The 13970-nt window shown below is 37.4% G+C and overlaps 1 protein-coding gene across 1 annotated transcript; it reads right to left on the bottom strand.

Moving 5' to 3' along the window:
• Positions 1 to 560: 560 nt before the first annotated feature.
• On the bottom strand, positions 561 to 10153 carry LOC135480446 (uncharacterized). The gene is made up of 18 exons (XM_064760281.1): positions 10018 to 10153; positions 6402 to 6452; positions 6034 to 6092; positions 5758 to 5852; positions 5421 to 5550; positions 5148 to 5247; positions 4925 to 4980; positions 4675 to 4756; positions 4397 to 4502; positions 3913 to 4189; positions 3569 to 3739; positions 3213 to 3356; positions 2800 to 2907; positions 2438 to 2588; positions 1859 to 2106; positions 1523 to 1603; positions 1127 to 1253; positions 561 to 876 (listed from the first exon to the last, which is right to left on the bottom strand). Exons 1-18 carry the CDS (start codon positions 10151 to 10153, stop codon positions 659 to 661), a joined length of 2340 nt encoding a protein of 779 aa, XP_064616351.1. The 3' UTR covers positions 561 to 658.
• Between the last annotated feature and the right edge of the window lie 3817 nt (positions 10154 to 13970).

Genomic DNA, 13970 nt, shown 5'->3' with positions numbered 1-13970 from the left:
CAAGTTTCTGCTTTTTCTAATTTAATTAATATAATTTACACAAGGAAACACACTTCTTATATAACTAGCAAACCAATATTCTTACTGAAAAGTTAAAAAGTTGCTAAAATGTCCACCTCATCATTTTTGTGAGGTTTAAAATACGGGTCCTCGTGGGAAGAGCCGTAAATAGTCATTGCACATTTTGGTGTAAAAACAGTAGGAAAATTCACAAATACACTGCCGTGTCCAAATAAATAAAACATGCAGAGCGTATAAACACTAAAAGGCTAGTTACATCATACAATAGTACCCTATTGTAAACACCTAAGTTCACAAGCACTGGAATGGTTTGTCGAAGTGTATCTATACAATAGCACAGAGTGTCATTTTGTGAAAATAAACTTAAACATTGTTTCCTTCAAGAAGGTACTTGCAAGCGTATTGCAATGTTTTGAAAAAAATCATTGTTCCACATTTTTGTCAAGTCTTTGATCGTTTGGTCATGGAAAACTTTTTCCATCAGTGAAGTCAGTGTACAGTCCACATCCTCAGCCAGCACTTTGAAATAATGATCTCCTCCCAGGATACACTAGTAGAGAATTCCTTCATGATCCAAGAAGCAAACGCAGCACCATCATATGTCTGAGCACATAAATAAATTGATGATTCAGTTTTTTCAGACGATAACGGTGGAGCCACAGTTGTTGATGCTGCTGGTACTGCTGAAATGCTCTACGCTCCCGCGTACTGCGAAGATTCTCTGCTCAATCAGGCTTTTCCAGGTGAATTTCTGTTCCGAGGACGGTGATCGGAAAAGGTGCTTCTCAGCGAATGAAACGCGGCAGTTGCTGAAGGGATCCCTTGGGCTGTTTACATGCATAACAAATTCAGTTTCTGAAAAAAAGAAGAAAAGAAAACATTAACTCTAAACAAAGAATTAAAGAGTTAACTCAGTTTTCTAGCAACAATGAGATAATAACTACCATTTTTTAACAACTAGTGTTAATCTTGTGTTATGATTTCTATGAACTTCTTACAGTCAAAATCAATGGCAAAAAGTTAAGCTTTCACCTGTTACACACACTACAAAAGCAATTTTAGCTTTCCAGGAACATTTACAACCTAGGTCAGTTTTTCTACTTACTGTGCTCTCGCTGTGAGTGAATTCCTCGAACATCCCTGAGGAAGATAGGATTCTGAAGGACAATGTAGTAGCCCCGTCTGTCTCGCTCAGTCAGTAGGAGAATGTCAGTGAACAGGAAGGCGTGAATCTGAAAGTAAATCGAAAACTGTAAGTTTGAGTTTCAGGGGAGACAACTTCCAAGAGCAGTGCGCATCAAGGGGAATAACTATGCAGAATCCCATAAAAAAAACCTAAATCTTGCGCTCTACTGTTCTATTCTTAGGGAATATAAATATATAGTATATCTACATTAACATCAGTTCGAAAAAACATCTTCAGCTAATTTTTAATTTACAGAGTATGTCAAAATAGTTCTGATAACAAAACTGGTGACATGAGAGATTAGCGAGTTCTCACCTTAGCCCAGGCACGGCCATCCCATTCATACAGCTCACTACTGTATATCAAATGTCTGTCCTCTCCACACAGTTGGAACATCTGTCAACAATAAAAGTAAAACCATGAGTTTGATTTAAATTATTTACAAAAAAACTAATCTGTAGTTCTAATTATTACAAGAAACAAATATTAACAACATTTGTGTTTGAAAGTAGACCATTCAGAACTCTGCAAAAGAGACTTTGGACAATGTGCATTATATCACATTTCCAAGCCTTTCACACTGTATCATAATTTCAAGGATTTTCAACTCAATAAAGTACATGTCCTAACAAAGACAGCAAATTAATTTACCTCAACATTTGATGGGAAAATCAGCCTATCCTGGAGCTTCATGACCTCACTGTCACATGACCTGTAGCTGGCCAATGAGGGACTTGGGGCTTTGGGTTTGCCCATGTAGGATTCAGACCCCGTGCTGGAGGACCCTGAGGACCCCAAAGATCGGGCGGAGTCTGAGCTGATGCCAGAACTGATAGACCCCCAGCTGCAGGTTCTGGTACAGCTGTAGTTGGTGATGTTCGTGACACACTCCCGGAGACCTAGTGAAAAAGAGATAAGACACTGTTATACCACTGTTCAGGTAAGTACCTTAGGAATATTTTCAGAGGAATTACAGAAAATCAGTTATAATTTCAAGGAAATTTTTCACCAACCAATAGCCCTCTTGTATTCACAACTATTCTGGAGAGGTGCTCAGGTGCTCATATTTTTCCATAACTTAATGGAGCAGGGTGATTTACAGTATTTAAGAGATTAAGGTGTTTTACCTTTCTCCATCTGATTTATTCCTCATTATTAACCATTATCAATAACCAACATTTACAAAAGTATGGTGTAAAAATCACCACTTGTTTTGATTGTGCAACTTACCTTCGACGACTCTCTTGAGCTTGTAGAAATCCCTGCTGTCTGGCCGCGTGTTCTCAAACACATCCCTCAGTACCTGGTACAGCTCACGGATATGCTGAGCAGCACGGTAGATGAACGCCATGATACTGGGCTGTCGACCATCGTCAGCATCCTGTAACACAGAGAGAGTGAGGAAATTCATTGATGGATTTTACCGGCATTTACTCACTTCAGATTGGAGGTCTGATTTACTATTCCGCGCTCAAGATCATTTATGTTGTAATTTGCCTTACCTAATTAATAAAATACTACATTTACCTTTCTAAAAATGGTAGAAACTAACTGTGATATGACAGAAGGACAAAAAAGGTTTATTAGCGTACCTGGATAAATTTTTGGAATTCCTGGCATCGTTTGAGATCTGAGAGCACTTTGTTGGCATTGCTGAGACCCCGGGCATAAATATCATAGGCTTGGCACAGCAGTTGTATCTGTGGGTAAAGAAAGCAATATGTATGTTAAGTAAGCATGACAAATGCTAAAACTTTTGTGCCAAATTAAGCTGAATGAAGACATACCTGTCTCAGAAAAGGAAAACACACAATTAAACTTTATTCTAAACAATGACATAACAACACGTTTTTTTTTTCGAAAACATTACCTATTTCACAACTGAACACACCAACAAATATGTATTACACCTGGGCTTCATTTAAATCAATCTGCATTAGTGCAAGAGTGTCAATTTTACAGCCATAATAGCACATATCAATGTCCACATTTGCCAGTGCCTTACCTTAGACTGGTAGATCATGCCGATGGAGTTGACAAAGTGGTTGGTGCCGTCCATAGAAGACTGAGAACTGGTAGTGTCTGTGTCAGAGCAAGACGGGGCATTGTCCTGCATCTGCTTGATGTGGTATTCGGAGATCGTCACCAACTGCACAACACAGACATCATGCACATTTATTAGAATGAAGTTGGTGCGAAGAATGTTAGATGGTCAACTGGTCACACAGCTCATTTCCACTTCCGAACGATGTTTTGCAAACTGTTCGGGACAATCAATAAATTCTTACAGCAGGTTTGTTTTTATTGTAATCTTACAATAGGATAACATAAGTCAGTATTTCATCAGGTAAAACATCTTACCTTTTCGACGTTCTGGAAGAGTTCCAAGTGTTGCTTGGCATTCAGGATACAGTGCCTGAGGGGTCGGGAGTATCTCTCGATTCCGCTGTGCATGAAGTCAATGAAGTCCAGCTCAATGCTCATCAGCCGGTGAATAGCTTCCTGCTTACGACGATCAGCCGAGGGAACCGTCTGGAAACAATAAAGATAGAAATAATTAAAATTTGTACAACCACTTTTCTTAATTTTGTACAGATGATATTACAATTTATCAAACAGAGTACATGTGGATAATCGGATTTATATGTTAGTGGCCTTTGATCCTTGATTGGTAACTATTAAAAATCAATAAGGTAAAGACTCACCTTTGCAGCATTACAGAATAATGGCAATGGAGTACTGGTAGGGAAATCTGCCTCAGCCAAGATTATGTCCTCGTCGACCGAGAGTTGTCTTTCCCTGCTCTCGTTGTCCGAGCCGTCAAACTCAGACAAGTCATCATTGTACACTGGCACAGGCTGCTTGTTCTCATCATTGAGGTTCTGCATAGATGACGATGGTCTCCATGGCGACTTGTCCATCTTCTCGATGCAGACTTCTTGTGATCGCTGGACATCCAAAACCAGCTTGCCACTGCTGTGCCTGAAAACGTTCCACAGGTTATCAAATTAAATAATTTTTAATTTTAGTGGACAACACAATCTATATATCACAATATTGCAGTTTTATAAAAGGCTGTATTGCTATAGTTATCAATGGCATGAATTTTAAAGTACTGCTGTATATATCCTGGATGATGATCTTAAGGATAAAATTATTTCAAAGACAAATTGTAAAGTAAATACTTACTTGACCAATTTTACAACACTGTCAGCAGTGGACCTTGAAACGTTGCGTCCGTTCACTCTCACAATACAGTCCCCTTTCTTCAGGCCAGCTTCTTCAGCAGGAGAGGCTGGAAGCAGAAAGTTTAATATTAAGAAAAACAACTAACAACAAAAATAATGGACAATATTCACACATTTTCATTTATTTATAAAAATATTAAAATTTCACATAATACATCATATTATTACTAGTGTGCAGTGGTGTTGGGGGCAATATAGAATGAGTGTGTTTTAACCTACCTTTGTCAACTCTACCGATCCTGACTGGACAAGACTCAATCACAGAGAATCCAAACCCATTCTTCCCTCGGAGAACTGTGATCTGTGAAAAGATGAAGAAATCAAATATAAGAAACTTTTATGAATAAAACTAAAAAGTATATCTACTTGAATGTCTCTACTTTTAAAGCTTGGTCGGACATGAAATACTGAGACTTTACGGAGGGTGGGGAAGGAAGATAATTTGGAATGGATGAAGGGAGATAATTACCGTCATTGGGTCCATCCACCAGATATCTTTGTTAATGGCAGGGATGTTGTTGTGAGCTGCAGAGAAAAAAGTAAACTCAAGAAATTAAAATAATGCAAAGAATGATTATGTGCTAAACTTTCAATATTTTATACAAAAGACATTTTCTCTTTTCAAATGCTGCTTTATAAGTTTTCTAACTGTACTATTTAAAAAACAAAAAAAAACCAACAAAAAAACTTACGTCTGACTTTGAGTTGCTGCTGTTGCTTTTTCTTCGACACCTGGAGATGCTTCTTACGGCCAATTTCTTCAGTCAACAGATAATACCATCCTGTTGTCTCCTGCAAAAAGGAAAAGGTATTTGCAAAATATGATAAAGAAGTGATGAATCATGTACATGATTAACAATTTACATATGTGAGCCAAACTTTTTAAATTCAAATGCATTCATTAAAAGCAAATTTTACAACTCCAGCCTTTGCAGACATAAAACTCTGAAGACAGATTGACTTACCTTTTTGGGATTAAGCAGGTGTCTCACACCAAATGACATACATCCCAGGAATTCGCTCAGGCTGCTTGTCTGGTCACGGTGCCACACAGAGATCAACAAACGCTTGTTGTGGTCCTCTTCCAAAAGTTCACTGCAAATATCAAAGTTAAAGTTAAAGAACTGTTAAATAAAACAAACAAAAAAAACACACATATGGGAATTTAGAGATAGTGTGCCATCAAAATGGTTTCTGACACAATTTACTTTCTAAAATGTAAAAACTACTGCATCTGGATTTTTTAAAATCCATTTTATCCTAAATTTAAATCTTAACAAATCATTTGTATGTTGCACTTACAATGAGAATTTCTCGTCATAAAGTGGGTTGTTGGAGTCGTAGACAACTTGTGTCTTACATCTTGTACGCTTACTCTCATCAGGTAACAGTGACATCTGTGGACAAACAAGCAAAAAATAGGAACACATCTTAAACATCTGAAGTATCACACCAGCAAAAAAGAGGAAAATGTGAAACAGGTCAAGACATGTAGTCACATTTGTAGTAACATGTCATATTAAAAAAAATTTCCAGAAATTATGTCAAATTCACTGAAAGTTGATTTACTAGGCTTACCTTGACATACGAATCACAGAGGGACTTCCACTTGGAACTCAAATGCCTGGACTGGATAACTGAGAGAAAGCAGAAAATATTTATTAACTTTCCTGAATGCAAAAAGACGCAATATTTTAAGCAATACAGAATGCATGCAACAATAATGTCAATGTAACACCCTTTTCAAAATACATCTAGCCGTGATCAGAAAAAAAAACGGTACACTATTTTCCATCAATAACCTTGTTAAATTATCCTGGTTTGCTCCCTTTCTTCGAGTGTCAAAATTCTGGCATCATGTCTAGAACCTTGAAGACCAGAGGTATGTATTGCATGTTACTTCTAGTTTTGCAAGTAGTACCAAATGATAATACTGTAACACTTACCATGCACTGTAAGCAGGCCAAAGTTCATGTACACAGCAAGCTTGATTTGACCTGTGAAAGAAAAAAAAAGAGAATAAATTACTATTTAAAGACTAAATATTGAAAGTACAATATGCCAGCACAGCTGATACCATGTACATGCATTCAGATGGGACGCCAGCTCTTTGGAGGCTGGGGTACATATGAAGGATATATTAATACAGCCAGAAGGAAGCCAAGCTGAAACAGGTGCAAAGTGGGCAGGCTGGGGAAAAACTGTATAGAAGAACAGAAATGCAATTGTAACTACCTGCTTCTTTCAAAGGAAAAAACTCTCCAGTAGATGGTTTTGACATTGTGCATTTCCCTACGAACTCGTGGTACGAGAAATGCTGATCTGATTCTAGCCCTTTGCTCAGCGTCATACTGAATGAAGGACAGGTGCAAATCTCTGGGTTATATATACCAGTCTAAATAAACTCAGGTAACCTAACTATCCTCCAAGATCACAGATACCTTTAACAACAGACAGGTATCTTAGCACTACAGTATCATATTACAGTCCACACATCACAATGATCATCACTGAAGTGGGTTTAAGCTACATAAGCTTGGTGAACACACTGACTGATATCCTAGGCCATCTCTGTTTTAAACAGAGATGTCAAATGAAAGTAGTTTTACTCAAATTCAGACCTGCAGTTTAATGTTATTCAAAATTCTGAACTTGGTAAGTGTAAGTAAATCATGCCTTGTCACAGTACAAAGGGAAGCCACAGTGACACATGCCTGATCACTGATTACTCAAAAGCTCAGGTAAATAAAATGACAGGTGAGAAGTGTGGGGTAAAATACCAGGTAAACCCTAATTCCCCAGTCCTCACTATTTCCCCCCTTTGTCTTTGGCAGCTTTCACTTAGTCTAATTATCCCTTTAATATGTGCCATAACACAAAGGTGTTAGAAAGGTGTGAAAGGTTTGAGATCTCTACTGGCAGGATTGTTGCTCTGTGCTAACAATCACCCCCTAAGGTAGGTTCTTTCTCACCTGGACTCCCAGTTGGAAATTAAAGGTGGGAGTTTATCAGGCAATCTCATTGTAATAATACACAGGAAGGGCTGAGATTTAAAAAAAAAAGATTTGATTGTGAGATATGTGTACAACTAAAATGAAAGGATGTCAACATTTTGCTTATGCAATTTTCTTGTTAGTGGGATAAAAAAAAGACAGGTAGAAAAGTTTACAGGTTCCATGCATGTAACCAATTTACCGGACAACTACCTGTTAATATTAACTTCTACTTTGAATCTACTTTGTATCCTAGATGCTTTTGTTTACAATACAGTGTTCTTCCTGCCATGAATTGCTAGATGAAATAAACCCAATGTCTAACACATTACACAACTGAGCAATCACATATTCAGTTTGGTAATTTTTGTGCTCACATTTCCTCCCAGAAGCACCTGTCTGTCTAGACAGGCCAAAAACAAGAACAAAACATCCTGTTGATTAATGAATACTAAGACACGAATTACACATCCACATCAGGTACCTGAAACCACAGTTGGTCAAGTTGACATCTGTAATATGTTTGTGATATCAAAAAATTTAGAACAAACAAGCCATATGGACTGAAAGAGGAATGAATTGTACATGCTTTTAAAGTTTTACATTTCATGCTGACTTTAACTTCACCTATAACAACTATGTTTTACCCACAAATCTCATAAACACAGTATTTGTAAACCAATTCTGAATATGTTTTAAAGGTGGTAATCACATGTTCTCAAGACAAGTCCTCTCAATAGTCTAGCCACAGTGCATGTATGCCATTTTATGAATAATTTTTGCTCCAAAGCAGTTTGAGGAAAAAAAAAATAACCTTTACAACACATTGAATATTGTAACCAATGGCAAGCTGTTGAATTCAAAACTGTATAACCTGGTAAGACAGTCAACTATTGGAGAAGTAAATGAGGTGTGAAAGTCATTCTGTTAAAATTTATGGCAATGTCACTCTAAACTTCTGTTTTCTAACACCAGCCAACGGAACACCTGCTCCCAGCTGACTTATATTACCAGGTCAACAATGAAGCGTGCCTGTCTGACAGCCAGCCATGTAACCAGGGCCTTACAAGCCCGTCCTTTTGTACACCTGCAAACAGAGGCGTGTGACTGATGCATGACCAAGAACACACTTCTCTCTTATCTCATAGGTCAGTACAGATGTGTTTTAGCCGCAGACCAGATGGCAGTGTTGGTACAAACACAAGTGGATGACAATGAAGCTCAAACAAGTGAAGCACAATAAAGTTTTATTACAATGTGAAAATGAAGCGCATGCTTCAATGTCGGCTATAGGCTATATATTCAGACTCAATTTTCTCACCCTTGTATTTTTCATTAATAAAATATTTTATTTCAAATACATAATAAGAATCCCAAAAGATACCCAAGAGCCAAAAAAAAAAGGAACTCAACATATTTGCTTGAGTAAAACAGTTTAAAATTGTTCACAAAATGTGTAAACGCCAAAGACTTTGGGAGCCAAAAAATTTCTGGGATTTCCCTGTGTTCCTTCACTCTACACCTGCCCTTTTCTACCTTAGTAGGATAAGATCAAATTCAGTACCTGGCACTTTCACCTGTCTCTACATTCATGCCCTACTTAAGACATTCTTTTCAAACAGCACAAGCCACATTATACACCCTGGCTCAACACCAGGTAAAGAACACTAACAACAGGTTGGAGACAACCCAGGAGCTATCCTGTAAGGCATCACACACCTGCTGAAAGATACTGCCAAGTACAAGTCTGGATAATTAAGAAATGCCCAAAAGGAGAGACGCTAAACTTTTTGTACAATAAGAAGTGATTACACCCTTCTTTGGGGTGTCTCTTTCAGTGAGGTGTGTCCAAGGAGTGTGGCTGAGTATGCCTTAGGCCATATTTTAGTTGTGATTCCTTAAAGAGAACATAATCTGGTTTCTTCTTCCTAGTCAGTGGTAACAATAATTATGCAACTGTAATTAGATGTCAGTGGGTGCAGGTCTTAAGCCCTTTTGGCTTGGTAATGCCCCAAGCCAAACCTGCACAACTATGAATAGGGGTTAACAATGCCTGAGAAAGTAGAAAAAATATTGAAAACACAATCCTCCCATCACACTTTCCTTTGTGCTTGGTTCGTAGTTTGTGCATCCGACTTGGGTAACTCAAACCTATTCTGATGAAAGTACATCAATGCTAGTGCAGAGTCAGATCAAAATAAATACAATATTCGTGTTAATTGAAAGTAAAATGTGTGGATGGTTAAAGGACACTTTCTCGTAACTCACATTTAAATTTATTACATGTTCTTAACCCCTAATAGAAGCTATTAACATATTGCCCTACAACTAACCCTGTAACATTCCAGTTTATTTCAAACTTAAATCCTTTTTCAAAATTCTTCCTGGTCACTATTTGATAATGTTCAATAATCTGTGCCAACTTTTCAAGTACATCAGGTCTGTGGTGTAAAGTGAAGGGATATCACTTTCACTGAGGGATTGTACAATTCATGTACATGCAGTCTTTGCATGCTTTGAACAAAACATGGTATCTAATACATAAATTTTAGGAAAATTCAAACTATACCTTTGAAGACTGCATGCATGGGTAATGGTGGCTTCTCAAGTGGAAGCTGATTGCTATGGCTACCAACTTCATCCGTGTCCGAGTCTGAAGACAGGTCATGGCCATACTCAAAAACCTCAAAGTCTGTCTTCACCATGATGAAATGTGGAATAGAATCCAAAACAAATCCACAAGAGGAAAATGTTCTTCAACTCATGTGGTAAAGTCACACAGGTAAATTCAACCCAATATCCTTGACCTGACACAATAACTGACACAAATATTTCAAGTGGTTGAGAGCCAGTCTTATAATCCAAAAACGATATCCACAAACAGTTGCAAATTGCAGCAAAGTTTGTTCAACAGTTGCAAATTACTCCAAATGTTTTCACGTGGTATAACACATCCACTGGTGTCGTCTGGTATGTCAATGATGTTTGTTACAACTATTCTACTGTCAGTATCCCAACACAAGACCTGTCCCACTCTCCACTACTGCTGTTAGCTCTGCTCTGTCCCGAGTCCTCAGCAACTATATAACCTCACACTACAACCACAAGCCCTTAAGCTGCCTGCCTGGCCTCCCTGCTTCCCCACAGGAACACACAACCTGGGCTGACTGGTGTCAGCGGTGGGATATCATCCCCAGGGGTGCCTCAATCTACCCCCAAGGGAGTCTTAACCAGGCTTCTTGCCCCTGAACACTGAAGCCTTAAGAAGATTATCCCAGCTGGTGTCTTGAATTACCCTCTTCCCCAGTCCATGGCCCTCCCAATGTAACCACTTCAACAGATTTCAAATTTCTAAAAACCCTGCTACCTTCATGGTGAAAGTCCTACAGGGTGCAGGAAGCAATCAAAGCCAACTGTTTTTTCAGCTACATAACTACTCCTCCTAACAGAGGATTTCAGAGAAATTTAAGAAACAATTCATCAACACCTGTTCTGCTTTAGGGCTTTGTTTTAAAGACGTAAGAAAATCTCCTCCTAGATACCCCATTTCAAAGAGAAGCCCAGTTTGAAATGTGTTAGAAGTGTGCCTATAATAAACTTGACTGTGTGGAAACACAACATGACAGCCATTCAAAATTTAGGTAATCTAAAATCCACTACTGAAACTCTTGGAAAATTCTTGGCAAAGCCAAATAAAACAATGTAATAAATGTAATAAAACTGCTTCCAAATCTACCATTACATAACTGGATTATGAAAGAAATAGTTAGGCGCATAACAGAATAGTGGGAATTATTCAGACTCAATCAGTTCTTACTGCATAACGCATTTTTTTAAAATATTAAAACTTGTCTTTATCAAAGAAATCTCATACAATGGCAAGGCTCTGGTTGAATTACAGACATCTTTAATGTCCCTTTTTCATGTCCATGAAATTTTCACAAAAACTATATATATATGTATAATTCTAATATACACTTTTTATTTATCAAACATTTTGACTGAATTGAAGCTATAACCACAACTATATGTTATTATTTGTTCTCAAAACTGTAACATGTCACTTTTAATTTCTACAGAAAGCTAATCATGTGAACAAACTCTTAGTTTTGCACTATGCAGCTGAGCCAATAATACTTACTTTCACAATAAAAAGTAAGCGTAGTATTTCTTATAATAAATGACTATTTTCTCTTTGAACAAATGACATATCCTGTATGTTTTAATCCTTTGTTGTTCCCTGTGAGCAGATGAATGCAGCAGATTTCACAAATAATTATCTCGTTAACCTTGAGTTGTTACAAAGGATTTGATCACAGGAAATAGAAATCCATTGTGTTACAGGCATTAATACATCTGCTCCAAAGCAGGTTAACTTATCAACTTCTGCTGACCCTGAAAATGACTGAAGAGCAAATACAAAGTCAATTTTTGTAAAAGAAACATCTTTTGATGTTCAAGAATGTTAATAATTTTGCTATTTTTATAATGTAAATGTGTCAGGCTTCATTTTGTTTTATCACCTTTGTTTTACTTGTTTTATGAGAACACAAACTTCCTATAGGTTTACTTTCTGTAAATTATTTTACACTGGATATTTCTTAAAGTAAATATGTTTATGCATAGAAATCATACTTTAAATATTGTTAAAGGTTCAAATGTACATGAAATAAAAAATATTGCTAAATAGCTGTGAAATAAAGATTATAAAGTTAACTAACAGTACCTACAATTTTTTTAAGTTTTCAATGCAATCTATTTTCTATACAAAACTGCATAATCCAACACAAAGTTACTGAGCAAAGGCATATGAGCATAAGCATGTGTCAGTATTAAATGACATTTGTCATTTAAACTGCTGACTCAATATACAAAAAATTTATTTTCAATGCGAAAGTTTTCACTAAATTGCAGCACAGTCTCACAGGATGTTTTCAAACGGATCATGTGCATTAAATTAACAAACAACAACAGTTGTGATCTTCTGATCTGTCAATTCCAGGGCTGTACAGGAAAGTGAAAGGTGTGCTTCCTGCAGGGCAAAGCAAAGAGCAGATAATCCTGTAGCTGACACCTCAATAAGGTGCTCTTCAGGGGAATTCTGAGCTGGAGGTGTGACATAGTAGGCAGAAAATAGGATCAGTATGTTGACACAGCAGATGTGTAATGGGATTAAGCAGGTTCATTAAAGTACAAAGGTCTCGAATTAAAAGTGACATGAAAGACACCTTCAATGAAAAAATTAACTAACTGAGGAATAAAAATAGACAAAACTTCTCTTTGAAGAGCCAGTTTGATAAAGAAAGCCTGTTAAGAAAAAATGTCTACATTCAATGAAGTTTAGTGAGCAAGCATGTTCAAGCATGGTACAACACAGTGACAAAAATCAAAGAATATCGGATGTCTTTCACACTTGAACTAAGCTGAGAGCACCTAGGAATCTTTAAGCATCATTAAATTTTCACGCATCCTGGAATATGTATGCTTTAAATTACTGCAGCAAACAATAGTCTTCATCACATGTCCATTAGTCATGCTTTCTTCCCAATACTTGACTGGCAACCATGAAATGCAACACCGACGAAACTTGTCATGGGAGCACCACGTCATCTTCGCTTGCTGTGCAGACCAAATGTAAGACGAACACTAATACAGCATGAAGGCCACACGATGACAACACAAAGGGCAAAAATGCAAAAATAACAGCCAAGAAACATGTTCCCAACATTGACAGAGCTATGAGGAAAGGGCTTGTGCAACGTGCAATCATGTTATTTTTCTTTCACTACCTCTGGACTCTGGTTTTTTGCAGTTCCAAATTCTAGGCATATTGTTGGTGCTCAATGCCACACTTGTAGGAGAGCAGTCAAGAAAGTATGACCATACAGGCTCCCAGACTAATCCTGGATGTAAACCGAGCTAAGTTTTTATGACATGTTTATGGCACTATTGCTGATACACCTATCTTTGTCGCAGAAATAAGCCAAATTTCACACCTTGGGCTGATTAAGCTGCATTGCAAAGGTCATCTGTCTTATCTCTGTCTATTAGGCAGTTTTATGACTATCGCTGATTTGACAAACAAAACATTTGAAGTGTGAGACGAAACATAAAAGTTTTATGGCAGCCTTGGAATCCAACATGCATTAGGCAATGACTGCAGACATCTGGACCATCTGGTGGAGAAGAATACAGAGTAGAGCTACACACATGTAGGCAGGGTTATTTTGATGGCCTGCAGCAACTGGTTGGTTAATTCACAAGGATCACCTTCATCAGGGTGCATAATGAGCAGAGTGTGATTTTATGACGATGCTAAACATTGTTAGTGATAAGCGAACCCATTTAAATCACTAGAAACGAAACAACACACAATCACTACATCATGTGTGGAAAAATTCAGTAATTTATAGGCTGATAATTTGAGTTTTGATTGGTTAATTGGACATTTTTAGTATGGATTGTCTGGGTATTAATTGCTAATTATTTACTAACATTTACATTTTTGCAGTTATTCTGTTC

The sequence above is a fragment of the Liolophura sinensis genome, chromosome 13 (genome assembly GCF_032854445.1).
Source record: "Liolophura sinensis isolate JHLJ2023 chromosome 13, CUHK_Ljap_v2, whole genome shotgun sequence".
Lineage (NCBI taxonomy): Eukaryota > Metazoa > Mollusca > Polyplacophora > Chitonida > Chitonidae > Liolophura > Liolophura sinensis.
Note: the sequence above shows the minus strand (reverse complement) of the source record. Positions and strands in the feature narration are given on the sequence as shown.